At 35.3% G+C, this 27,014-nt stretch overlaps 3 protein-coding genes and 1 long non-coding RNA gene across 5 annotated transcripts; 3 read left to right on the top strand and 1 right to left on the bottom strand.

Annotated features, from left to right (window-relative positions):
* The first annotated feature begins 1,065 nt into the window (after window positions 1–1,065).
* Window positions 1,066–2,932, top strand: LOC130460131 (uncharacterized). The gene is made up of 4 exons (XR_008920075.1): window positions 1,066–1,400; window positions 1,526–1,600; window positions 1,722–1,870; window positions 2,845–2,932. It is a non-coding gene; the product is annotated as an uncharacterized lncRNA (long non-coding RNA).
* A 1,129-nt stretch (window positions 2,933–4,061) lies between these two features.
* Window positions 4,062–6,229, top strand: LOC130460130 (DEAD-box ATP-dependent RNA helicase 18-like). 2 transcript variants are annotated; one of them, XR_008920074.1, is made up of 6 exons: window positions 4,262–4,530; window positions 5,167–5,234; window positions 5,360–5,449; window positions 5,642–5,747; window positions 5,858–5,925; window positions 6,007–6,229. XR_008920074.1 is itself a non-coding variant. In XM_056827813.1 (3 exons), the coding sequence occupies exons 1-3, from the start codon at window positions 4,458–4,460 to the stop codon at window positions 5,468–5,470; spliced, it is 252 nt and encodes an 83-aa protein (XP_056683791.1). In that variant the 5' UTR covers window positions 4,062–4,457; the 3' UTR covers window positions 5,471–5,478. The 2 variants fall into 2 exon arrangements, 1 of the variants encoding a protein (XP_056683791.1); XM_056827813.1 differs by lacking the exons at window positions 5,642–5,747; window positions 5,858–5,925; window positions 6,007–6,229 and having other exon boundaries at window positions 4,062–4,530; window positions 5,360–5,478.
* Window positions 6,230–8,545: 2,316 nt separating this feature from the next.
* On the bottom strand, window positions 8,546–20,085 carry LOC110792447 (autophagy-related protein 18h). Its single transcript, XM_021997250.2, has 9 exons — window positions 19,565–20,085; window positions 17,102–17,569; window positions 16,128–16,571; window positions 15,788–16,033; window positions 13,640–14,425; window positions 13,380–13,558; window positions 10,671–10,777; window positions 10,069–10,593; window positions 8,546–8,847 (listed from the first exon to the last, which is right to left on the bottom strand). Exons 1-9 carry the CDS (start codon window positions 19,730–19,732, stop codon window positions 8,843–8,845), a joined length of 2,928 nt encoding a protein of 975 aa, XP_021852942.2. The 5' UTR covers window positions 19,733–20,085; the 3' UTR covers window positions 8,546–8,842.
* A 480-nt stretch (window positions 20,086–20,565) lies between these two features.
* On the top strand, window positions 20,566–22,538 carry LOC110804387 (uncharacterized). The gene is made up of 2 exons (XM_056841523.1): window positions 20,566–20,569; window positions 21,844–22,538. The coding sequence occupies exons 1-2, from the start codon at window positions 20,566–20,568 to the stop codon at window positions 22,521–22,523; spliced, it is 684 nt and encodes a 227-aa protein (XP_056697501.1). The 3' UTR covers window positions 22,524–22,538.
* Window positions 22,539–27,014: the final 4,476 nt, after the last annotated feature.

The raw sequence follows: 27,014 nt of genomic DNA, 5'->3' as shown, positions 1-27,014 counted from the left end.
GAGTTCTTAATTCAACTCTTTCGTTCTAAGCTTTAAAACACTAGTTTGGTAAGTGATTTTATGTTTGCTAAATATTTAAATTACCTTTAGTAGCTCACTCCGAAATTGAGTTACTTGTGATGAGCAAGAAAAAGAAGAAAAACCACTTATAACACTATTTCTTACGATATGTACAAAGCAAAACTAGTTTGATATTCCGAACCTCCATAAACCGCATTTCAATTAGAGTAATGATCTTTTTGTAAAAGAGGAGCAATTTTTTGAGAATCCCAATACAAATAATTCTCCAATAATTGCTATAGGCATGGCTAAAGATTACAAGTAGTATTCCGTACTACTAGTCTACTGCCGAGCTGCCTTAAAACATCTAATCTCCATAGCCATGAACTCATGAACTCATGAACTCGTAATTACAAGTAACATTGCCTTATTTGTTATCACGACATTTTGTATCGTGGTTAACTGACAATTCAATTAACGATATGTATTAATATGTTACGGAGTATTGTTTGCTATTCCCTTTGTCCTTGAATAATAGGACGTACACGATTTGAAATCCTTTATAACAACCCTTCACCCATCAAATATTTTATAATTCCATTGTATCAATACATTATATCGAATTCTTGGCTAAGGGTAAATCTATTAAAATCAATTTTAATCTCATCAAATTTAGAAAGCGGCCTATTAAAACAAACTAAAATAGAAACGTGGCCTATTAATTAGGCTATTACTAGGATATAGGCCCTGTTCTTTTGGATTTTGCAGTTCAGTTCAGTTCAGTTCAGCTTCATTCAGTTTAAAAGAACGGATTCATCTTTCTTTGTAATTATTTTTATTTTTGATATTGCAATTAAAATTGACATTTATTACTTATATATATAATAATTATTATTACTAGAATAGAAGCCCGTGCGATGCACGGATTAATATTATTAAACTATCAATAATTGTAAATCTTTTTAGAGGGAAAGATAGAGTAGGTTATCAATAATTTTACTTAACAAACATGCACCGCATAGGATATAAATGTATCATAGTTTTTATCCTAACACTTTAAAACATACAAACTTCAAGTTACTATTGCAGCAATAGTGTGCTGCCAAATTTACCCCCACCTATATCTCTTTATTACTCATTTGCCATTCTTGCTAGATTGTGCCACGTACACCCTTCTCTACGGATCATCCCACGCTCCCTCCTCCAGTCCTCCCTGCTTCCCTTCTTCAATTCTTCTTTCTTTCACCCCTGATTCTTGGATGATTTTTCGGCAAACCCTACCTTCTCACTCCAATCTCCACCGCCACCGTTTTCTCTCTCCTCTCCGTTCTTCTTCCTCTCTCCTTCATTGCTCTGCCCTACTCCTCTCTGATGCGCGCTCTCTCGTCGCGGCAAGAATGGTGAGATCTCTTAAATATTGTAATCTCCATCAACCATTTATGCCAAGTTTTCTTAGTTTCATTATTGAAAGAATAGGTTTAATGGTCGGATTTAGGATTTATGTAGAGTTTTTGAAATTTAATAGAAGTACGAAAGGAATGGAACCTGAGAAGTAATTCCATGGCGAGCTCTTCACCCCCGTGAAAGGTATCAAAGATAGGTATCTCTCTTATTCGACCTTTTCTATATGGTAGTTAATTTTTTCGATATTAATTTATTAGATTGATGTATTTGTTGATTTATTCTGCTTTTTGTTGCTGATTTGGGGAAAATATATCCAGAAAGATAAATGAGGCATCTGTTGTAGCATTAAATGCCGAGAATTTGCAGAAATACTCAATTTATTATCACAGCTTCCTTCTTGAATACAAGTTATGGAGATTTTGTGCGAATTGAAGACAGTAATGATTCAATGAATGGTGACATTAAGGTATGTTTTTATTCTCATCGAGGATTGCATATTTATACTTTCTAGGGATCTTTACTCAAAAATCAAGTTAGGAATTTCTAAACTTCCTTAAATTTGTCAAAAATCAGCCAAAGATGATGAATGTTCTTGCCTTTCCCTCTCTTAGACAAGCCTAGCATATGTAATCAATTGATATAGTTTGATATAGATGATTCAGTTCCAGTTTTGGTAATGTATTTTCATGGTCTTAGGATTGTTTCCGAATCTGATTGGATGCAGTTTGAAAGTTAGTGTTTGATTGCTCTTGGTATTGTTTTTGTACCTGATTTGATGCAGTTATTAATTTCGGCTCAATTTATTTTCTTTCTTATGCCTTGTGGTTTTTTTTTTCTGTTTTCTGGACTTGTTGATTTGATAAGCTCAATTATCATATAGATATTGCATCCCATATTGTTCATGTATGCTTTAACCTTATGTTTGTTTTCTTAAATTAGTAAACCCCCAATTGTTTAACTTTTTTGATTCAGTTCAGGTATGCTAGCTATAGAGTATAGATAATGGTTGTTCTGTCTGCTTTATATATTTTCTTGGAATTGCATCAACTTGACAACTTGATCTATACAACACGATGATGACTTATATGTGTATCAAGTTCTATTTTTAAGCTAGAACTTAATTTGCACCCAAGCTTAATTAAGCGTGTAGCCAAATTAGGCAGAGTCATATGTGTCACTAAGGAGTAATGAACTCCCATAGTATATCTGAGCTGATCCAAGCCTCTAATTTCTTTCGAATTCTTTGATTTCTGTCCCTATCACGCTGGTCACAGGTGTTGATCTTCTTTCAGCACCTTCTTATGGCGATATGCTGTTGAACTACGCCCACCAACTCACTCTACTCTGTGGTCTACGTATGAACATTTAGTTGCATATTTCCAATTAAGCATATACAATTTATTTGCTAATTATTATAATTATTATTTGTTTATTGTACAGTTAATTCAAAATATCATGACCGAATCATTCAACCGCTCCTCTAAAATTCTACGGAGTACTGCATAAGGCGAGAGACATAGAGATGAGGGGGATTACACTTTTCTTTTTTTTAGGTTCTAACTTATTAGAAGAATTGTAAGTTTTCTTCTTTTGTTTATAATCTCATTTCATTTTTAATGTTGTTGACGATTTACTGTTTTAGTAATGTAATTTGAGCTGGGTAATTCATTTGTGTTTCAATGTTTGTGAAATTTGGTCGTACACCAAGCTATTGAGAGAAATATAGGACTACAATTTGCATTTTACCGTACATTGTAATATGAATGAGGTTCTGAATTTTTAGATAAGGTGTCTGGGGTTTATGCAAGTAATGTCTTTCTGTTGAGGAATCAACTGAATTTGATTGCTGGTGTAAGTGAAGTTTCATAGGAGAAGCTACTATCATTAGTTGCCGAGAGATTCTTAGTTATTGTGATTTTACGTTGTCTTTCTATTAAAGATGGGTTATCATATCTTGATTTTAAATTAAATTGTATTTTTACATTATACAGCAACATTAACAATCAAAGTTGGAAGCTGCAATTCCTGGTGATGTTGATAACATTTGGACTGTAAGTATTTATTGCAAGAGTAATGTTCACAAATCTTTTTATGTGGCTATTTGTTATTCCTGATTGGGAGGATCTCATTTTCTGTTTAATCACAACAACATGGTGCCAAGGTCTTGTATCTTGGTGCTGCTTCAAGAACAACTAATATGTCGAATTAATAAAATCTTTTTCTGTTTATTTGGCTGATTCCAGTGATTTTGATTTAGGGTTATTATTTTTATACCTTTTCTAATTCAATTTCATTAATATTTTTTATGGTGCTGTAATTTTATGGCTCTGTGAGTTTAAACTTGTAACATTTGTTTCCTTTGTTATTTTTGTTTGGGGTGCAGGTATTGACGAATCTTATCGGCAATGTCAGGTTAAATTTTGTTACTTTTCTTTTGAGTTTTATGGTTGAAATTTTGCTTCAAATTTTAACAACTTCGGAGTTTATACTATAATGTGCACCTGGATTTTGTATAGTTGAATTATGTAAATGAATATTTATTATACACTATGCATGCAGATTTTCTCCTCTTCAATCTTTGAATTTTGGATATTTGAATTATCTTCTGACTTTTGTTAATTTTATGTGATTATCCGGTTGTTAAATTGTTTAATAGAACTGGTAGTATGCAGGAGTTGTCATATCTTTTGAGTGTTTAAGTAATTTGATCCATTACCTTACTAACTATTATTAGTTCGACTTTATGAACGAAAGACTAAGATTTGATTCACTGAGATAAATTTTTGCATGTTATATACGGTTGAGTTCAAATAGTTTTGGAAACTTGATGTAGGTGTTTTCTCCTGTACAAGATGATCTTAGAACCCTTCAAGATTGTTTAAAAATTGATATATTAGAAAGTGTCTTTGGGAAGTAAATTAGTGTAAATAAAGTTTCATCCTTGTATTTGGAGGGATTTAAGATGAATGACTGAAAAACGTATTGCCTTTGCAGCTATCTAATAGTTGCCATGGGTTTGCAAGTAGTCTGGAGCTTAAACTTCACTTTGATGGATGCCTATGCACTGGCGAAGAAAAGAGTGCTCCACAATTGAATCCTTGTTAGCCTTTTGTAATCGGAGATTGGGTAGGCTTCCTGTTACCACTTGATACCCTTCCTGAATTTAACAATTACTGTCCTTGTCTGTGTTAGAGTATTCATTTTAACTCAATTAAGAACCTGTGTCACATCAAGATATCCTCAAACTCTAATGTGCATAGACGATCTAATTAGAGGCTACAAGTATTTATATGGTCTGAGAAGTTCAGATTTACATTTATGAAAAATAGTGAGTTTAGAAATCAATCAAAACATTACAGCATTGACCATTGGTTATATTTAGATGCATATACTTGAATAATCACTTAAGCATCTTGTATTCACTCTCTGATAATACTATTATGTTCTGGACTTACTTTCACTGCGTCGAAATTTCGATAGATCGATTTTGTGCTGAATTTTCTTTCTCTGTTTTGAGTTTTGGATATTACAATTTGTGCTGAAATTCCTATAACTGCCAGTTGGGCATTGGATAAAAGTTTTATCTTGTAATGTCTGCTACAGTTCTACTGGAAGCAGTGAGGGGAAAGTAAGGCTAAAATTAGTTTCAGGCGCTAATACTTTCTACTCCGTATCATAGAATTAGATCATGTAAAATACCAATTCTTTTGTTCTGTTATTACAGTATGATCCTCCACAATATCCAAATTTATTTATTCACAGAGTTGGACGAACTGCTCGAGTGCTCGCAAGGGGAGTCAGGAACTGCAGTTGTCTTTCATTTATCCAAGGTAGTTTCTTGACTTGAGTTTTCACATAATGATTAAGACTTGAGACTTTGGAGTTAGAATTTTAGTGTTCAAATGTTGTTGATTCTTGTGATATACTTATTGTTATACCGTTGTAAAATGTACAGGAGGAAGCATATGTAAAATTTCTGCAGATTAGGAGGGTTCCTCTCCAGGAACGGGAGTGCTCAAATAATGCTCCTGATATTATTCCCCAGGTGGGTGATTCGGCAGTTTGAAGTATTGTTTTGATGAACTTTCATTTTTTTTGGGATGATTATTCAACATAAAATGCTCTGGAATTGAAGACATAGTTAGTTGCATACTTGTATGTGTGGTCTTGTTAAACAGAAAACTGTTGTTACTAAACTAATTTCTCCTCCGTTCTCTGTTGTCAAATCTTATTTCAGATAAGATCTATCGCAAAAAAGGACCGTGATGTTATGTAGAAAGGACAAAATCCTTTGTCTCTTTTGTCCGTGCATATAAGGAGCATAATTGCTCCTTCATTTTCAGGTAATATACTATATACTACAATTTGACGCTCTGTAATATGTATTTATACAACTTCATTTTTATTTCCATGAGCTGCTGACAAATGGAAAATTCGCGTCGATTATATGTAGGTGGAAAGTCAGGGATGGGATATGGTTTACTACAACATTGATTATAATATTATGGCCTTATATACCAGGTGATTGAGTACGACATTAGTCCTTACATGTTTCTTGCTTCGTCATTGATCAACTAAGTAATCATGGATCTTTTTTTGCAGAGTCGTATGTTGCCACAAAGTTGGGCGAGGAACTATCACGACTGCTCTTTCTCTTGTGGCTGTTAGTCCGGTCGTGTTTAATTTTCCTGAACTTAGCCATGTAAATTTTTATTTCTTAGCCATGAATTCTATATATGTAACCCACATCAAGTAATTAGTCGTGTTTCTTATTATGTATGGAGTACTATATTCATACTTTTAACTATTTCTATGGTAATTAGGCTTGTGATTTGTATAGTGTTCCGTGAGACAGTGTTTTATATCTTGGGGGAACGTGCGCGCTAGCGCACGTTCCAACAACTAGTTATTATAGAAGTCTATATTTTAAGTTAATTTATTAAGCAACTCCGTTATCTTAATGAAAAATGACGATGATAGTTTATCACCTTCAAAGTTAGGTCCTACGTACTGGGCTCCATTTAATCATTTTTGTTGATCTCCATTTAATCTTATTTTGTTGTAATTTGGTGTTTGCTTCCTATAACGTGTTTGGCTTTAGTTTGACAATAGTCCAATCAAGATTACCCCTTCCAATAAGGTAAAGTAATGCTAATAATTACAGAGTACTCCGTATTAATTAGATGTTTATGATTAGCTAGAGTTTTTTCTAAAAATATTTGTTAGAAAAATAGAATATGGTCATATGCTAAGATCTTCACCTGTATGGATGTATTAATATTGACGCCCTTAATTCATACGATGGTAGGTCACATATTCAAATTCCCCTAATTCATTCGAACCTTAAAAAAAGTACGCACCAAAAAAATAATCTACAGTCCTATGATAAAGAATATTACTACAAACCAACTAAGATAATTTCAAAAGTTCAAGAACAATAGTTAATAGCGTAGGGGAAATTCTTCTTAAAACTCTATTGCAATACATTTTCTACATCCCACAGTCACACACTAATATCAACATGATTTAACATAATTAGAAATTTATAATACACAATTAAATAGTATTAAAAAAATGTACATAATTATGAATAGAAATTAAATATAGGGATATTTTTATTATGACACAACATATTGTCATATACTCCGTATGAATTACGTGTTACAAGCAAAACAATTCGCTGCACAAGGCAGACAAATTCGTAGGAACTATTATACCCCTTGAAGCACCACGAACCATTGCATTTACACGCGCAACATAATCAAGCAAGAGTATACAATTGTCCACCTTCAAGTATATCTTTGATTTACATGCCATGACACCACACATGGATGCAAATCCACAAAAACCCACATCAAATTTGATGTTCAACCAAGTATTAAGGAAGGGGATTGTTTGTTGACTGCCATCTTTTAAGAAAGCATTACCTCGGAACCCACTTGTAACTGTGCAGCAAGCTAGCTCAGCCACGGCAATCTGACTGCATTCATGAAGTCTTTCATTGATTTCTTCAGCCATAGCATCCCAATAAGAATTTGATATAATTTCCCCTTGAATTAACATAAGGGCGGGATCATCGGAAACTCAAACTTGTGTTTGTCTCTCTACATACCCATAGTTGATTATAGCCTGATGAATTTATAAGAGAATTAGATACGTTTAATCACAATCCTTAACTTATCCGAGCATCGTTTGATAACATTTGAAATTCTATCTTATTTTTAAAACCGGATAATTAAATCTTTTTTCTCTTATTATCTTTTACTTAACACTAATTTATCTTTTTAATTACTTCTAACAAAATTTATCTCTTATTATTTATTTTATTTTATTTTAAAAATCTGAAATATATTATTCTTTGATGACGTGGAAATCCTACATGGCGCTCCAAATGCTCTCCAAAAAACTCCCCTTTATATATATATATATATATTAGATTATCATTATTATTACTTAAATATTACTATTATTATATTAATATTATACGGAGTATGTAACTATTGTTATTAATAAATAATTATGATTATTGTAGTTATTATTTATTATTATGAGTATTGTTATAATTATTAACATTATATTTATTATTTATTATTTATTATTTATTATTTATTATTTATTATTTATTATTTATTACTTATTATTTATTATTTATTATTTATTATTTATTATTCATTCAGTTCAGTTTAGCTCCATTAAGTTCAGTTCAGTTCAGTTGAATTTAGCTCCATTAAATTCAGTTCAATTCAGTTCAGAAAAACAGGGCCATAATAAAAAGAGTTAACACTCTTAAAAAAAAAAGTCTCCACCTCTTTAACTTATTCAGGACGTCTTGTGCGGAATTGGATTGCAACATTTGTACTGCTACTGGATTTTCTACCATAATTATCCTTTTTTTGGTAGATAAGATGAACTTCCCTACCATAATAAGAAAGCGAAAATCGTAGTAGTACATCAATACCATCTACATCAGTATACAACATCACCATTCTGTAGTGGCAACAATTTTCCTGCTAATAAGAGAGACAAAACGAAAACAAAAACTGTAGAGCACAACTAACAATCATTCAATTTTTTCTTTCCTTTTTCTTATTTCTATTTTTTCCTTTTTTTTTCCCTAAGAAGAATCAAGTGTTACAGATAATTAAAAGAACATATGATCACAGAAATCACTGGCACTATTTCAATCTACAACATGTACATGTAAAACTAGAAGAATGGAAAACCAGAAGCACTTGCTTCAGTAGCAATGACACAAAAGAGGTAAGAAGAAAAGGGAATAAAATAAAATAAATATACTATACATGGTACCCCCGAGAGAAACGAGTCTGTTCAACATATGCAAATTGAATAACGATGATGGCAAGAGAACCTTAAAATTACTCGAATCAACACCCTCCATTTGTCCAGCACAAAGAGATCCGACCTCCTCGGTTGTTTCTCACCCTACAAACAAGGCACAAACATGTCAGATTGAAACATTGTAATTCTGCAGTTTACATCTTAAACAACGAAAATCACTAAATTGAACAACATATGACATAAGGGATATATATTAATATAGAGTTCGATTTTAGGAATAAATGGCAATTTACATAGGTGTAAGTGTGTGACCGTGTGGTTATGAAGACAAAATGACGAATGTAAGTTGCAGACAATTGTTTCCACAACTTCAAAATTGAGTACCCGTACAACAGTAGCCATCTTGCCAATGTTCACATTGTAGCATTTTACATTTTCGGCTAATCACAGCTACCAATTGCATTCATTAGAACATCACAATGGTAATTGATCAAACTTATCGTATTAGAACATCACGGTGAGGATAACCAAATATTCCCCCTATCCCTTTTTGTTTGCCTCATATTTCTCTTTCGAGTGTCCCTTTGAGATTGCTCCATACTTTAAATAGAAAGTTTTCCACTTGCTTTCTCTTTATCTCTCTCTTCATGAGACCACTTTATCAACCCGTGTGCATATTATTTTACACCCAATTCATAATAAAGTGAATTTTGGCTATGGGGGAAACAAAATGGGACGGAGGGAGTAGAAAACTACATTACAAAAAAAGGTTCATAGTCATGTCAGCTTCTTGTTGAAGAGAAAAGTTTTCACTATGCTCCATAAAGTTCCTGAGTCCAATCATAAAATATTGGACTTCATAGATCAGGAAAGTTTAGCGATTCCGAGTTCCTGGTATAAAACAACAGCACTAACACCATACAGTTATGAAACTGGCTGTCAATGGGGCCTAAAGAGGTCAAATATAAACATTATCCTAATCAGATAAGACTACTACTACTAAGGGTCATCACTCAAAGGCCCCACATAAAGTTTCATTTTCTGTCAAAATGCTATGGTCTAGGAAGTATATACTATATACACTATTCACAACCACATTATACATGATCTTAACCGGCCCCGTGAAGTTTATACACTAAAAAGATACTGTTCAGTGCAAACAAGCTGTTGAGAACTAGTCTATCCTGTGTGTTGTTTTTGGATAATTATTCCTTAGCAGGATACAGCTAAACCATATAAAGGTCAAGAAGCATTAACAGTAGCATGAACCAAGACCTTCTCTAAGAAAAATGTATTATTAGAATGAACTATCTACTTACTAAGAATAAGTAAGGTGAATTTACAAAGCCAAAGCCATACACATACCTTCTTCAGAAAAGGCAAAAACTCCTCCAAGCAAATCATCATTCTCGCCATCTTCTTCAGACTTCTCTTTCTCGCGGGGGCTGCTGCTGCTATCTACATCAGTAACAACTTCTGACAGCTCATGGCTTTCATCAAGAGGCGCAGCTTTACAATATTCCTCTTCGAAATAACCCCCAAAATCTAACGGATCTTGGACTGAGCTCTCATCAGCAACGTTCATACTAAAATCAGAACGGTTAGAACTAACATTTGAAGCTTCACTGCCTCCCACACTACTGGACGATTGAGCTTCCTTTTTAGCTGAAAGTGAGGCATTTTTTACAGGGGATGGACTATTTACAAGACAACTGTTTTCAGGTGGTGAGATTTCCATGGTGGAAGTGTCAGTTTCTAATGAATTTTTTGTCAATAAAGGTGAAGAAGGAAAAGTAGAAGAAACTTTCATCCCATTCTTAACAATCTCATTTTGAGCAATTCCCAGATAAGACTTTACTACATCTATCTGTGCATCTGGTGAAAAGGATCCTGAAGACAATGCAGATGATAAGTTAGAACACAGAAACAGAAAAAGACAAGCAAAACTAGATCAACAATTTCCTTACCAAACTGGGAGTTCTGTACAGTTTGAGGATGGACAACAGCAGGAGATGGGTACTGAGTTTCAGCCAATCGAGCTTCAGATGTGGAAGTAGGATACCCAACTGTACCCCTGAAATAAAGAATAAAATTACACGGATGACAAAAAGAGAAAAACATGCATAGAATAAAGAATGATTCTGCATGACTGTAACTGTGTTCAGAGAAGATAATCCGGCGGAAGTTGTGGAACTCCTCTTACTTCAGACATGTGAGAGCGGTGAGACTGTCAAACAGATCTACACTATGGACACACCCACCGAGGTTCACAGGAAACCAAAATCAACTATAGTGATCTCTTTTTTCATTATCTTTTTGAAGTTGGAATAAGTTATCTAACATGGGCAACTTTCAAGCCACTTTTCGCTAAATGTTGCTAACCTTCATAAAAATTCCAAGTTTGTTGAAAGATACTAACGGCCTGTTTGGCAGACAGTAATAAAAGAAAATGATAACAAGTGTGTATGTAATTTGCAAGGAAAACCTCATGCCGAAAGTAATACAATGCCATCTCAAGTACTACCTCAATTCTTCGTTCTCATATGCCTTTTTGAAAGTCAAAGTCAGAAATCTTTGACAGCGTTAGGCACTTTTTATATATAAAGGAGAAAAGTCATAGTTCTTATCTACTAATATATAGCTAAAGAAATTAATGGTAAAATTCATGGTTAAACACTGCACATTCCAAAATGGGGGAGAACGGGGAAAGAAACAGAGCCAGTGTCATTCCTACATAAATTTCCATCAAAATTGTTACGATCACTCAATACTCAAGATATGAAATTGAGTGGGAATGGAAAAATAAGAAGAAAAACAAACGCTCCATATTTTAGTAGAGTTGCATTGACATGTAAACTTTCTTTACCAAATTATACATAAAACTAAGGGTTTTACTACATTGTTCCCCTGTATTTCTTTGATTTCTACGTTGTACCCATGTACCCATGTACTTATAAAATATAGTAACATTATTCTTGTTGTTAATCCAACGTTTAAAAATTTTGTTACTTATTAAACAAACTAAGATTTTTTTATGTTAAACAAACTAAAGGTTTTCTATAATAAAATCCCAACGCTAATGTAGAAATATCTTTTTTTTTTTAAAAGAATATACATCGGGTTGGCGGCAAGGATAAAAATGATCAACTTTTGCAACTACAAGGGAACAACAAGCAAAATTTAAAACGTTTGGGTACAACGTAGAAATCAATGAACTACAATGGTACAATGTAAAAAACCCTAAATTTAATTACGCAATAAAATCTTCTTACTGTACCATTACGTCCATCAGTAATTCAGCACTAAGAGTCTTCATGATGTAGCTCTCAGCACTCATCATATAGAGCTATTTCCTGTTTGTCCCTAAGTGGAAATGTTCCTATTTCGAGTCCAGTGTAAATACCCCCCTCCCCCCCGGGCGGATCTAGAAATTCTTAAATGGGGGTCTAAATGTTAATCAGACCATTATCATTATACGAATTATAAATTTTTTTGAAACTATCACAACTAATAAACTCAATATGTACATAATTAGAAAATTAGTCTAACTTGAAAATTTTCACAAAAGATAAGGACACTCTTGTTAAATTATGAATTTACTAACATTCAATTAAAACGATAATTCAAAGGTAGACAAAAATCACATGGTTACCAATCAGAGCACTGGAGCCAGAATTTTAAGTTGGGTGGTTGATTTTTTCGAGTCAGTTATAAACATAATCATAAGCTCAACCAGTTCAAGTATATTTCTGTAAGGAGTAAGTAAAAAAATACTACTGTACGTAGCAACTAAGCATGATTTATAATGATAAATCTAATTAATCAAAACTCCGATAATTGTTTAGAATCATACTATAGAAAACATCATAATGTATAATATACTTCATTCCATTTGATGGATGAATTTAGCAAATTGTGAAATTTGTGGGAGCAAAAACATAAAAAGGAAGCAGTGGGATGGCAGTTGCTTTTGGTGTGGTGATGTAGTCATCATCTTCTAGTAGGAGGATTATTTTACTCATATATTTGATGTGAACTGACAATTAGCGAAACTTTGCAAACAAACTCTTACATTTTCCTTTACTATTTACACTATTTCTTCATTGGGAGGATATATATATTATATCTTCTTTTTTTTTACTTAATACTACCAGCCCAAATAGTAACTTTTTTCCTAAAACAATGGGGTCCCTTTGGAACCCCTCCAAGTCACTATACATCCCCCCTGCCACCCTCCCCTCACCCTCCCAAAAAAGTGAAAACCACAAAAAAAAAAATTAAAAAGGAAGGAATGAGGTGTCAACGTTTTGTGAGGTACTGTTTCCGACCTATCAAATGCCCCAGGAAAGTAAGCTATCTTGGTGCTCAGCCACTGTGACACGGTGAATTCCCCCATGCCCAAAAGTAAAATTAACACGAAGTACAAAACAATAAACCCGCATGAAAAGGATTCTCACAACTCACAAAAATGCGAGCAAGCCAAATTAAAATAAGCAAAACAAATATAAAGCATAAACTATAGTTATGAACTTATGACCATTGCAAGCTGTTGATACCAACCGATATGGCAAGAGGTAAATTCCGTGTCAGCTACTGTTAAATAAGGGAAGATCAATGAAGTTGTTAAGATGGAGTAAGAATGGGTGGGGCAATCAATTGTCATGATGTATTTATACCTGTTGCTCCAATCAGGCTTCACTTTGTGGAAATGCTCAAAAACAGGCAACAAATCCTTCCGCTTTATTTCAATCTCCAGATGAGAGACCTTCTCAATTTCAATTTCTCCACCAAAATCATTATCAGCAGAAGATTTCTGGCCACCAGGCACCACAGAACTCATAGCGAAGAAGTGTATCTGCCAGTCAGATAATGAAGTCGTTAGGATACTCAAATATTAAACAGCAAAAAACAACTCATAAATAAAAAAAAGAGGAACCTTAGAATTTTGCCATGATGGTATTCTGCCGTAGTTCATTTGTACTTCTGCATTGGATAAATACAAGGTCGAATGTTCATGCACCTCTTCTCCTTTTCCACTATTGTAATTATCTTCACAGGAAGATGTCTCCAAGACCATTTCAGAGGAATCATTTCTTCCAAAAGCTATCCCTTTTATGTGTTCCTCTCTTTCTGGCCAATCTGCTCTTCGACAAACATCCCACCAATGAACAACTTCAGATTTCACCCTTAAATCATCATCTTGTATCTGCACAAGTGAACCTGACCCAGTTCTTGGAGCTGCATCAGTGGTCTCCACCCCCATAGATGGAATAAGTCCATACTGAATAAGATGACCGCAGGGAGAGTAAACCAAAAGGTGCTCCAAGGAGCGTCCAGGCAGCGAGCCACTAGGCATCGAACAGTGGAAAACAGCAGAAACAGCAGAAGGTTGCGCCGATCCCATACCGGCTGCAGATGATGCAGCGCTGCTTACTGTATTCAGCCAGCCAGAGTTGCCAGTTCTTATTCTACTAACCACAGAGAGAGTGACTGGAGGTGGCGGAGGGGCAGAAAAAGACTGCTGATTTACAGTATAAGAAGAAGAAGCCCACCACGGCAAAGATAGAACAGGAACGAGGGTTGGCCTATCAACATGAGAATTTTGAACTTGAAGGCCGCACTCCCCGCCAAAAGGAGACAGAACATATATGTGGCAAGTCCCTTTTGATGAAATGATAGCTACCCATTGGCTATATGGGCTGAAACAAATATCTTGGATAACCTGATAAAGAAAGACCATAACTTAACATACGGAAGATGCCTTTAGATGGTGCAATCACTGAAATATTGACACTCCCTCATCTTCAAACACGTATCGCTTAACGGTATAAATAAGGAGGTGAATGAAGTAGTGTTTGGCTAAGCTTCTAGGAGAGTTCCTAGGACCCAAAATCTAAAACTAGGCCAAACGCTACAAAAGTGAAAAAAAATACCCTCATGTAACCCATAAATTCCATCCATATTCACATAAAACAAAAAAAAAAATTACTTCATTCTCCTCTTCATCGCTATAGTAAGACCCCCCCCCCCCCCCTCTCTCTCTCTTCCAATGGCCACAATGCTCACCAACCCCTCAATTAGCAAATAATAAGAGAAATTCAATCTTGGTTAGAGGCAAGTTATACAAGAAATTGCAGATCCGCCATTCAACCCCCTATATTGCTTTTCTTGATTAATCTTTGAAGTACTAGGCAAACTGGATGCTATTTAAGTATCTTCCTCTATTCTTCTGCTTATTTAATTAATCCAAAGTTCTTGCTATTACCATCGTGAAATATGACATTTGAATTACTGATCTAGATTTGCCTTTTCTGTTATTTTTTTTTTCGTTTCCTCCTCTGTGAAGTGTTTTCGCCCCCCATCAAGATTTTTGCAAACTCTACTCATATTGGGCTGATCTGCAACTACGACCTTTCATGCTGATATTATGGATACTCTGTAAAAAAAGATAAAAATCTCTGTGCATGATAATGAAGGAAGTTCAGTTGGCTGGTGGATACCCCAAGTTGGGAGAAGAGAAAAGAATGATGGGTGGTGGTGGCAATGGTGGTTGGCTTCAAGCGGTGATGGTGGTCAATCAATCAATCTTGAGTTAAAAAGAAAATATTTGAAGTCTCTGTCAGGAAAAAAAACAAAATTGAAGTAAACAATGGGACAAACAGTACTAAAGTATTTCTATTTTTCACAAACGCTTCTATTTTTCACAAACGCTTATATTACAGCATGGCCAAAGTGCCAAACACTTTAATATTTCCACGTAAAGAGTTTATACAAAAGTATTTTTCAGAAGTAGAAAACGTTTTCTAGAAGACCCTAAGTACTCCGTATTATGTGAAAAGTTTCTTCAATATTTCTATGGAAACAGTTTCTACAAACAGACCCTAAGTATTATGTGAAAAGTACATGCAAATAGAAAAGATAAGCATAGCAAAATTAATAAATAACTAATGCATATAAAATAATGTAAGGCCAGATAGCAAACTTTTCTAAGATTCATACGGATATTGTAAAACACCACTCATTTTGATCAAATGAAAGTAGGGATTAATAATAACTCAGTGAAGGAAGGCAAAATTGAACATACTGCAGATGTGATGCCGCGGTGAAGCTTATATAGATGCACATGAGATGTAGTCCAATTGTAGTTCTGACTACCTGCTCCATTCTTTGAGCATGATGGCATTATCCGGAAGATGTTTATATTATTACCATGGATTGATGCAGTCACCAGAAGAGTTCCACTAGGATCAAAACAAAGAGCAGAAATTGGACTTGTATGAGCCCTAAACTGTGATATAACAGCTCTTGATACAAAATCTTTAACAATAACCTGCAACAATCAAGGGTCAAGAGTCAAGACAAACAAATAAATAAAAAATGATCCAAAGCATGGGAATTGCAAGGTCTTGCATTCTAAAACTCACCATCCCAGCAATATCTGTCTCAGGTGAATTAACTGAAGTTTTATTAACTCTCCAGCCAGAGCTGGAAGTTACAGGAGAACTTGACCCATCAGGAAGAAGTTCATTACAGTACTTAGAGAACGTTTTGTAGCTCATGTCACCAAGATTAATCAACCCTGCTGCCAACTGCTTGCTCGATTCCATAGCATATCTAGCCACCATATTCCCGCCGCTAGGTGAAGTAGAAGGGCTTACACCAGGAGAAGGGGTAAGACTTTGGGGACTTAACCGCCCTGTGTTAGTCAGCAAGGGATTATTAGAAGCATAAGCTAACCACCTGGGACCAACATCCATAGGGCCATAACCGACATTTATACCAACCATTCCCATGCCAGCCATTTGCGGGACAGGATAAGTCAAAACACTGAATTTGTTCTCCAGAGTTATAGCGTCGAAGCAATATATCTGCATGTACATATGAAAACTGTTATTCGAAGTAAACTTCTGCACTGAATTTGTTCTCCAGAGTTCCTTTGTTATCTCTTTTTTTCGTTCTTTTCTTGAGCATTGCCGATCAAAACTAAAAAAAGCTTGTGTAATAAATTGACAGCAAACAGCATATTATCAACAAGCCATGGTCTATAACAGCTTGAGAATAATGTACCAAATTTTGCAACTTCTAGGTCATCTGCACATTGAATGCTTGGAATAGATAAACAAACATTGAAAATTCACAATTCTTTCAATGATAACACGTAGTGCTCATCCAAGCTAGTGCCTAACAATTGAACTAACTTTTTTACCATTTTCGATCTTAAGCAGTAGTAAAACAGACTAAATGTCTAGAATGCAAATGCAGATAAACATTAACATGGGTTAAAACACACATCAAAAAGTTATTGGGAAAGTGTAATAAGCTGTTACCAAACTAGCAGCAGAATTTGAAAGTAAATCATTACGGTTCGAAAACAGATCTATTATCAGCTAATACTCACTTGTGAAGCAAGCCCCACAGCGACAATGCGAGGACTGCACCTAACAGTAAGGACGGCCGAACGAAATCTCAGAACGTGAACATAGCTGTGAGACCTCAACGAATAAAAACGAACAGCAGTTGGAGAATTGACCATGTTCCCTGTCTGTGATTCGATATAGCCATCTCTAACCAGCCCATCCCTCCTCCTCTGAGTGGAATCTGGACCCATTATCTGATTTGTTTCATCTCCTGCAGCAACCAAAAGTAAAGGATGTGATGCCCCAAATCCTTCACAACCTTCCGACTCTGCAGGAAAAGGCTGTATTTGCAAAAATGTACATGGGCCATCACGCCTTGAAACCAGCTCAGTGACTATGGAGGCATCATCGACATCCAGGACTTGGAAACCATTGGTATAACCAAGCAACAGAACACGCTTAAAGATAGATGGACTGAGTTCTATCTTGTCAAAGCAAGCCCATAGCACCTGTTTCACCAGGATGAGTTGAAATCCTTATTAATCACCAGTCATGCCACAAGAAAAATCCATCAAACAAAAAGAAGTACAAAATATTTAGTCCGGTTAAAGAAAAGGAAAATAAGTATGTTTCCTGCTTTCCTCTCCCATACTTGCTTGCCTTAGTACATATCTTCACCAATCATCAATAAGTATCTTAAAGAGCTAAAGGTGCTCAATTGTTCAAATGTCAAGTCCCTGACATACATTGGTGGTCTCGTATAACTCCAGAACTTACATTTGTGCAACAAGAATTCTTCATGTCATATCAAACTATCAAAGTTGTATTTGGATTATTTAGGTTCTAGCTGTGTAAAACTCTTGATGAAAAATATGCATTATACTTGCAGTTTATTTAATCTAATATAGCTCTAAATATACTCGTATATGACAGCATCCACTCAACAACTATGAACTATCGATCCTATTCTAACGAGACATAGAAATCCACTAGGTAAAAACAAAAGCGCAAGATATGAAAACAGAGTCCCGTATTTATTCACCACGTTTTGTACAAGACTAGCCCAACGACCTTCAATCTGATGAACTGACGAAACTCTTAAGCAAGTTCATCATCAATTTAATTATTAACACACTAGTTCTTATCACGTCATTTTAGAGACAGTAGTAGCCAATAAAACACGAGCAGGAAAGAGTCATATCCAGAAAATTAGGGAACTGATGGACTGTTGCAGCAAATATCAACCACCACTACAATGCTATTCCACCCATTTCTCATCCATGTTTCAAACTAGATGTCTATTCGTGGTACTACCAATTGCCAGCCTGAAAATTTTCACTGATGCAGGCTGAATAGCGAGAAAGAAAGCACGGACCACTGACTACAGAAATGTGTTTGAGATCAGTGCTGTCTAGGAAATAGAATGAGCCATTTTGACAATTAAAATAAGACAACAAATGATCAACAAAAACACAAGTTCTGACCAATCTAAACTCATATGAAGAAAATATGAGTCAGCTAATTATAAGAAATTTCCTTTTTGGGCCATCTGATTATATCCACTAAACAGAAGTCAATTTGAAGTCTGAAAAACAAAAAAATTGCATATCCTGACTTCTGGGAAAAGAAATTGCAGGTAGCACAAATCCCCCACTTTCCTAAACTTCAAAAGAAGGCATCTATATAATAATTGTTCAGGATAACACCTATTACCATATACAAATCTTGACTTTCAACGCATATACAGAAGAACAATTTCAACCCATGCCACTAAAATTTGGATTGCGATTAGAAGCCAACATATAAAGGAAAGATAGAACCAATGAAGTGGAGAAATCCAGCCTAAGAACATATAAAAACAGCTAATCCTAAAAAACACCTCAAATGCAACACTCCAGAGCAATGTGTTGATCCTATCACTACACCATTCTTCAAACAGACGTAAACTTCATCGAACAACATAACTCAAACCCGAAAGTGAACGTCAAAACATGAAAGCCAACATCAGTAACCAACCAGCATAATCCATCAAACTCCACACCTAACAACACAATACACCAAACCCCCCTAAAACTTCCTAATTTGTGACCAATGTCCTTGATCAATCATCAAATTATTCTCCAAAAACAAATTCATTGATTGCTTCCAAAACTTCAAATCACAAACCAATTTCCTAAATGGCCCATCATATAACATCCAAAAACACGTCTTCATCAGAAACCCATTTCATTGATTGCTTCAAAAACTTTAAATCACAACGCAATTCCTCATTTAATGGGTCATCATCAAAAAACCAAAAATCCAACTTGATCATCCCCAAAAAAAACCATAAAATTAAACAATCCCTAGCATAAATATACGGAGTACTACTAAATTAACATCACATTTTTCTTGGAACTACAAATTAACTACTAACCCAATCAACAACAAGTAAATCGCAGCAATTAAACTTAAAAATAATCCCAAAATCCAAAATCAATCAGAGTAAAAAACAAAGAAATTACCTGGTCTTTGATGTCATTAGAATCAGAAGCAATGGAAGCGGCAACGGAGGCACTAGCTGACCGGACACCGGACGAGACGGTCTTGATACAAGATGAGATAAACTTGAAAGAATTACGGCTAAATCCATTTGTTTTATTGTTAATACCCTTTGTTTGCTGATGTTTCATTTATTAAAAATTTCCTTAAAAAAGAAAAAAAACTAACTAATTTTTTGGGTAGTTTCTACTGGAAGATATAACGGATACCCTTTTACCGGTAGTTACCGGAAAGTCATATGATAAGTCACCGGAAAAGTTACCGGCGGTGGAGTTGATGATGATTTAGAAAGATGGTGGGTGAAAGAGGAGAGAGAAAATGATGGGGTTGTGTGTTTTTGTTGGTTTTTGTTGGGTTTGACCTCTTTTGTTTAAATGGGAAGAGGGTTCATCTCCAATTCATAATCTCCTTTGTTTTTCTCTATCTAACTTTCTCTCTCTAGAAAAACAATTAAAAATTATTTTTGTTTCATTTCTTGAACTCGAAGGACTCATTCTTGCTCCTCATTCTTTGGTTTCTTTTCTTAAATCTTGTGAATTTTATAAATAAATAAAATATCAAAAAAAAAAGAGTTCTTCTTCTTGTTGTTGCTTCTAAAACGACTAATTATTAATCTCTAGTGCAAGTTTTGTTAATTGTGTTTATTAGCAAGTTTTGGAAATGTGGCCAAATTTTGTTTTGGGTCCTAAATGTGACCATTCTAGGAAATTATGATGTCACTTTTGCTCATGTGAAATTAACATAATTTGTTCTATTTTTGGTTTGATTTTCATAAGTCCTTACTACGGAGTAGTTGGTATGTATTAATAATGGATCTAATTTAGTTTTTTACACTAAAACTAGTATTCATAGTATATCTTATCTTTTCGAGAGTTGAGATTTTGTGGATAAATCACTTGTCACCTAAACTTCTTTAATAGAAATAAGATTTTTCTTTTTAAAAGGTTTTATTATTAGGAATCCTATGGGTATTAGAATTCCATGAGTCTTTTATTAGCACTCTATGAATAAACACTTTCTATTTGAATTGGTAATTTCAAAAGGTATGGGAAGTTTTCGTACTATGGATCTTTTTTGCATATATAGGCTTATCTACAATAAGAAGTGTGATCATGCTCATTTTAACAAACATTATATTACTTTGTTGCCATTGTTGGTATTATAATAGTCTACATTATCTATTTTAAAAGTGGTCAATTAAATATGTAAAAAGACAACTTCAGCGTGATTATTTTAAATGATCACTTATAATATACTCTGTAATTACCAATTGTCTGTTGGTTCAGTGGTGGTTGGGGCTGAACTTGGTAGGGAGGACATGTGTTCGATCCCCCGCAACAATAATTGGGAGGGACTGGAACCTATCCACCCAGAACTCGCCCCGAATCCGGATTAGCCCTAAGGATGAACCGGATGCTAACACCAAAAAAAATAAAAAAAATATACTCTGTAATTTATTTTTTATCAACCGATTTTCATCAATAATTATTGTGCTTTCCAAAATCATAATTATAGGCTCTAATGCTACCATTGAGGTTGAGGGTGGTACAATCAATAAGTACACAATATATCTTCTTTCATATGGCATTAGTTATGACCTAATGAGATCAAACCTCGTCGATCAAGAAGGGTTAGGTTAGGTTGTACTCAGGGCAAATCTATCAGGTACAATCAATTGTGTGGTAATACGACTTGTATCACATAGGTTGTACCTTGTACTCCTTTCGTATTTAATTAAACGGTTTTTTCATGAAATGCCCCTGAGGTTTGCAATAATGCACCAAATACCCCTGCGCGTTTCAAAATTCATAGAATACCCCTATTTAAACTTAAAGTGCACCAAATGCCCTTGGATTTAACGGCCGTTAGTACTCCGTTAACGTTAATTTACGTTTATGCCCTTATTCACCCAATATTCTACATTTTAACTTTAAAAAAAAAAAAAAAAATCTTATTTCTTCTCTCTCCTCTCATCTCCTCTGTTGTTTCTGGCCCTTCTTAAATACTCGTCCCTCTTCTTCTTCTTCATCGTTTTTCTTCTCCCCTCACCCTCCTCTCTCCTCTCAATCTCACATCTCTTTTTCCTGGGTATCAAAATGGTGAACCCAACCACAATTTTTCCTTCTTTAAACCATCTTCATCAAACATCAATTGCTAACTCAAATCCCCAAATAATCGAACCCAAATTTTCTAGTGAATTGAAATCGTGAATTGAAGTTTGATGAAGAAGGGGAGGTTTAAGCCGATGACGAAGGACGGAGAACAAAAATAGATAGAGTAGAGAACATAGAGGGTAGCGCAACAATTAAGAGAGAATACATAACTAAATCGAGGGTGCTCCTCCTCCGCCGCCGTGCCGCCGCCCTTGCCGCTTTAGATGCCGGCCTCTTCACGGAGGCGATTAGACACTTTTCCAAGATATTAGAGGGTCGCCGCCCGGCCCCACAGGCGTTTCTTGCGGAGTCTTACCTTCACCGGGCCTCTGCTTATAAATCAGCGGGCCGGACTGCTGAGAGTATTGCTGACTTAAACCGGGCCCTTGCATTGGAACCGACCTCAACCGTGGCCCTACAATCACGGGCCGGGTTGTTTGAGTTCATTGGGTGTATTACTGATTCTGTTCATGATCTTGAACATGTGAAGTTGATTTATAATTCTATTTTAAGAGACCGTAAACCACCGGGCCCAGTGTGGAAACCGAGGGCGGTTCCGTATAGAGAAATTCCGGGCCGGCTTTGTTCTCTGGGTTCGAAAATTCAGCAATTGAAGCAGAGGATTGCAATGGGGGAGACAGGCAATGTGGATTATTTTAAGTTGATTGGGTTAAGGAGGGGTTGTTCGAGGTCCGAATTGGACCTGGCTCATTTGTTGTTAGTTTTGAGGCATAAACCCGAGAAGTCAATGAGTTTTTTTGTGTTTTAGTTAGGGATGCGGTTGTGCTCCCCTTGCTGTTTGTTTCCTTGTTATTTGGGTTTGTTCTTAACTGGTTTCTACCATTTTGGTAATAAAATTTGCCTTATTTACCAAAAAAAATATTATGGGTTTTGTTCTTCAATTTCCAGATGTATTGATCTTCAATTTTGGGCTTCAAATTCATTTATTAATGGTATAAGCTGTTTGGGTATTTGGTGCAAAAAACTTTATAAATAGATGTATATTATGCAAAAAGTTTATAAATAGGTGTATTTGGTGAATTATAAACATGACTTAACGGAGGACTAACGGAAAGTCATAATAGGGGTATTTGATGAACAGTTTAGAAAAAATAGGGGTATTCTATGAATTTTGAAACGCGCAGGGGTATTTGGTGCATTATTGCAAACCTCAGGGGCATTTCATGAAAAAACCGTTAATTAAAAGATACACTTCCCATAATAAGTCATATTTAATTAAAAGATACATGTTCTATTTTTGGAATGTCATGATCCTCACTTACAATTATATTAATCATTTTCTCCCTCTTGTACGTGGTCCTTGCATCTTCTTTTTACTATAATAAATATTTCATCCACTATTAATTTTTTACAATAAATAATAACTCAATACTCTACTTTCGTCTTATTTTAATACATTCGACTCACCCTCCTAAAACTATGTGTTGGTCAAACTATAACATTTAATTAAATACGGAGTGAGTACAAGGTACAGCCATAGTTATTTCTTTATCCAGATACTTGTATCTTATAAACATATTGACAAAAAAAAAAAACACAAATTCTTATTTACAATGGATGTACAATAAATATTGTACACCGGAGTAAAAGTTAACTCAAAATGCTTAAAAGTTAAGCATATATATGTAAAAGTTATCTATTTTTCAGTGATAAAATTTTTCATTTTAGTAAAACTTATTTCTTCAAAATAACTAATAATGTATAAAATTAATCATTTAACCCTTTAAAATATTTACCTATCAAATTTTTTTTACTAATATAAAAGTTAATCAAAACTAGGTTAAAGTTACAAAAAAAAGGGTTAAAGTTATCTTGGTGTACAATAAATTTATTGTACACCTTGTGCGCGCAAGACCCTTTGAAAAAAAAAAGCATCGATTGTACAGTAGAAATGGTATATTATGTTTGTGAGATGATATTAATGAAATTTACCATACAAATTTTTTACGGGGTACTGTAGTAAAATTATATTATACTTGTAATTTTTATTTTATTACAGAATGATTCACAAACTGGAACGACATAGTGTGATAATTTTGTTTTATTAAATCCCCCTTCTAAATAATAATAATAAATTCCCTTTTAAAAATATTTAAATTGAAATATGAATCTTAATATTTGTTAACTAGATTAGAACCCGTGCACGCACGAATTTTCATTATCTTTTTCACAAAATATTTAACTCAAAATCTGCCAAACTACTGCATAGTTATAACATTTTTAACATACTCATTTAAATTTATTCATCTAAATGCATATTTAAAATGCTAATATGGTAATTTGACCATATTGAGTGATATATTTCCATTACTAATATAGCGATTTGACTAAAATATTACCAATTTAGAAAATAATAGCATGAAAGGTAAATAGTGTGTAAAAAAAGATGAGAGAGAAACATGAGAGGCCCAAGTTTTCTAGAGAGAGTGGAAAACCCTAGTTTGGTCCAGCCCCCTTCTCAAGCTCAAATTGATTTCTGATGTTGGGTTTGCCTTGCAAATCCTTTCGTCTTCCTCCTTGTCCTCTATTCTGAATGAGATTCCCCAAAAAATCTCTAGACCAAGCCTTAATAGGGGTAATTATGGCTTCTATGGTTGTGGGTTGGTGCCTCGTTTGTATCGAGGCAAGCTTTCACTTTTTCGATTTGCATCTTGGCTTCTTCAGCAAGGCATCGATGATCCAAGGGTGGTGAGAGCTGCTGAGTCACTGGATCTTGGGTTTTGCAACAGTAATGATGATTTTGGTGAGTTAATTAAAGGATTTTCTCCACTAATGCATACCCACCGTCCTATTTGGCCCAATAAGGGCGTTTCTTCTAAACCGAAAGTTGTAAGATCTCCCTTTTCCTCAAGTATCACCTCAAGGAAGTTTTTCTCTAAGCTTTTCTTTGCCTTTTCATTTTCGTTCTGTCATTTATTGCTCTTTCTCCTTGTTGCTTCTATTTTAAGTGGTCTAAGTGTTCTCTGTTAGTCTTTTTTCTTACTAATCACTTTGGTAAATTGCTTTTAATGTCAAACAATCATGTTGAGTCTAGTTATGCCTCACTTCTTAAGAAAAACCCTTCTTCACTTTCCAATGAACCTAAGCTTACCAGCCTACCTAATAATTTAGGTTCTACCAGCTTCTTCAGTCACTCCACCCATAGCTCCTTTATCTTGGGAGGTAGCAGTACTGATAATGATTTCAATCCCACACCTAAGGACAGTTCACACAATCCTGCACCACAGATTCCTATTTCGAATAATGCCACCATCACTTTAGATGCCCCTAAGCTTGATCATGACCAAATTCAGCTCATGGAAGTCACCTGTCTGTTTGGGAAAGTTTGGGGTGAGTTTGTGCCTCAAGCTGCTGTCATTGCTAGGATGAAGAGAGACTGGAATTTCATGAGAGGAGAGGTCTCTTTCAGGTTCATAGGTAATGGGTGGTTTCTTATCAAATTCTCAAACTCCTTGGATAAGGATGAGGTGCGGGAGAATAGACCCTGGTTTGTTCAAGGGCTGAACTTTGTTCTTTTGCCTTAGAGAGCATCCTTCAAAGCCCAATTTAACTCCATCACTCATGTTGATCAATGGGTGAAAATTCCCTTCCTCCCTACTGAATATTGGACTTGGCACTACCTTAACCAAATTGCTAGTTGTGTTGGTCAACCCATTAAATTTGATAAATTCACCTCTGAAAATGCTGAGAAGGGTCAGTTTTCTAGGGTGTGCCTTAACCTTAACATCACCAAGTCTGTTCCTAGGTCAATTACTCTAAATTTTGGGTATGATATTCAGGAGTTTTTTCTCTCTTATGAAGGAGTCTGGGAAGTGTGCCCTCTTTGTGGTGACCCTAAACACTTTCTAAATGCCTGTTCCAAAAGGCCTCCACTTTGCCTTGAGCTGGTTGTTGCTCAATTTGATGAGGCAAAGCTTTCCGTGGGTGTGTCTAGTGAAAGTGAGGGTCAAGCTGCTCCTTCTGATTGGATGGCAGTGGTTCCAAGGAGGAGAGCTAAACCCAGAACTGTTCTGAGAAAAAACCAAGCTAAACCTTACCATCAACCTAACCATGCTCATGCTAGACCAGTGCCTTCTCTCAACCAAGGTTCTGGTGCTTGTTTACCTGTTATTCCTCTGGCTAATAGCTTCCAGGGCCTTCAGGACTTTCAGGTGTCTACTGGTGACACCATTACCTTGAATCCACCTGCTGTTCAACCTTTTGAGGATATCCTGCCTAATTTTGACCCTCTTGAGCTAGCTCCTCAAGGTGTTAATGATGTCCAGGGTGATCATGAGCTAGATATGGACCTTGAAATCTATGATGGTGATGGTTTTGATGAGAATGATCCTGTGTTCTCGGACTGCACTCCCCCCATGGAAGCTGAAATTAGTAAGAGGAGGAAGAGAAATGATGGTGATCTCTCTCCTTCACCTTCAGCTGGATGATCTTGACTTTTAAGTTACACTTGTTTTTTTGGATGGTGGTCTTATTTGGGATTCTTTTTGGCCAGTTGTTACTGGGTGTTATGCCTTTAGGGCTTAGTAGTTATGTGCTTTACTATATTTTATGTTTAATGTATGACTGCAGGTTTTTTACTTTCCTCTTTTGTAAACATGTAGCTAGCAGTATAGTAAGGCATGTATCTACTGTAGTTTTTATGTTTCTGAAGAAGCTTTCAAGTGTAACTATCTGCTATATTAATGATAATTGGGTTATTTTAACTGACGATGCCCCTGATTGGTGTTGTTTATGTTGTTGTGTGCTTTGGTCCCATAGTATCTTTTATTATAAACTGTTGAACAGACTTTGTGCTTTGGTCCGAGTTATGCTGGTCCTTTGGTCCACTTCCTGGTTCCCTTTCAAATGGAGGAACCTAATTGCTAGGAAGCTCATTGATTGGTGCCTTCTAGTTGTGTTCAAAGGGGACCTGTGGTCCGTATCCTATGATGTTGTAAGAAACAACCTATGTTTCCTACCTGAGGATTTCTTAAATATGCGTATCACTTACTGTATTGTGTTTAAATTTTTGCTTTGGACCCTATCTCCTCTCCTTGCTCCAAGTAATGTGTTTCTACATTTGTTCTGCTGGCTTCTCAGTTACATGGACACTAATAATACCAACAAGCCGGTCTTGCACTCGGATTTATGGTTTCTTGGCACCTCAAAGGCCATTACCTGGGGTACCCCCAACGTAACTTTAGTTGCACTCTCCTGGGAAGCCAACTTTTTAAGGCTGGATTGGTCTCATGTATCTCTT

This window comes from Spinacia oleracea, chromosome 4, assembly GCF_020520425.1.
Source record: "Spinacia oleracea cultivar Varoflay chromosome 4, BTI_SOV_V1, whole genome shotgun sequence".
Lineage (NCBI taxonomy): Eukaryota > Viridiplantae > Streptophyta > Magnoliopsida > Caryophyllales > Amaranthaceae > Spinacia > Spinacia oleracea.
Note: the sequence above shows the minus strand (reverse complement) of the source record. Positions and strands in the feature narration are given on the sequence as shown.

Excerpts from the sequence above, each read along its gene's own strand:
- LOC130460130 (XM_056827813.1), top strand. The coding sequence starts at position 4,458 with ATGCCTATGCACTGGCGAAGAAAAGAGTGCTCCACAATTGAATCCTTG. Across the intron at positions 4,531-5,166 it reads CTTTTGTAATCGGAGATTGG|AGTTGGACGAACTGCTCGAG; the intron begins GTAGGCTTCCTG and ends ATTTATTCACAG. Across the intron at positions 5,235-5,359 it reads TTGTCTTTCATTTATCCAAG|GAGGAAGCATATGTAAAATT; the intron begins GTAGTTTCTTGA and ends TAAAATGTACAG.
- LOC110792447 (XM_021997250.2), bottom strand. The coding sequence starts at position 19,732 with ATGAAACATCAGCAAACAAAGGGTATTAACAATAAAACAAATGGATTT. Across the intron at positions 17,570-19,564 it reads CTAATGACATCAAAGACCAG|GTGCTATGGGCTTGCTTTGA; the intron begins GTAATTTCTTTG and ends CTGGTGAAACAG. Across the intron at positions 14,426-15,787 it reads ACCGCGGCATCACATCTGCA|GTTATCCAAGATATTTGTTT; the intron begins GTATGTTCAATT and ends TTTCTTTATCAG.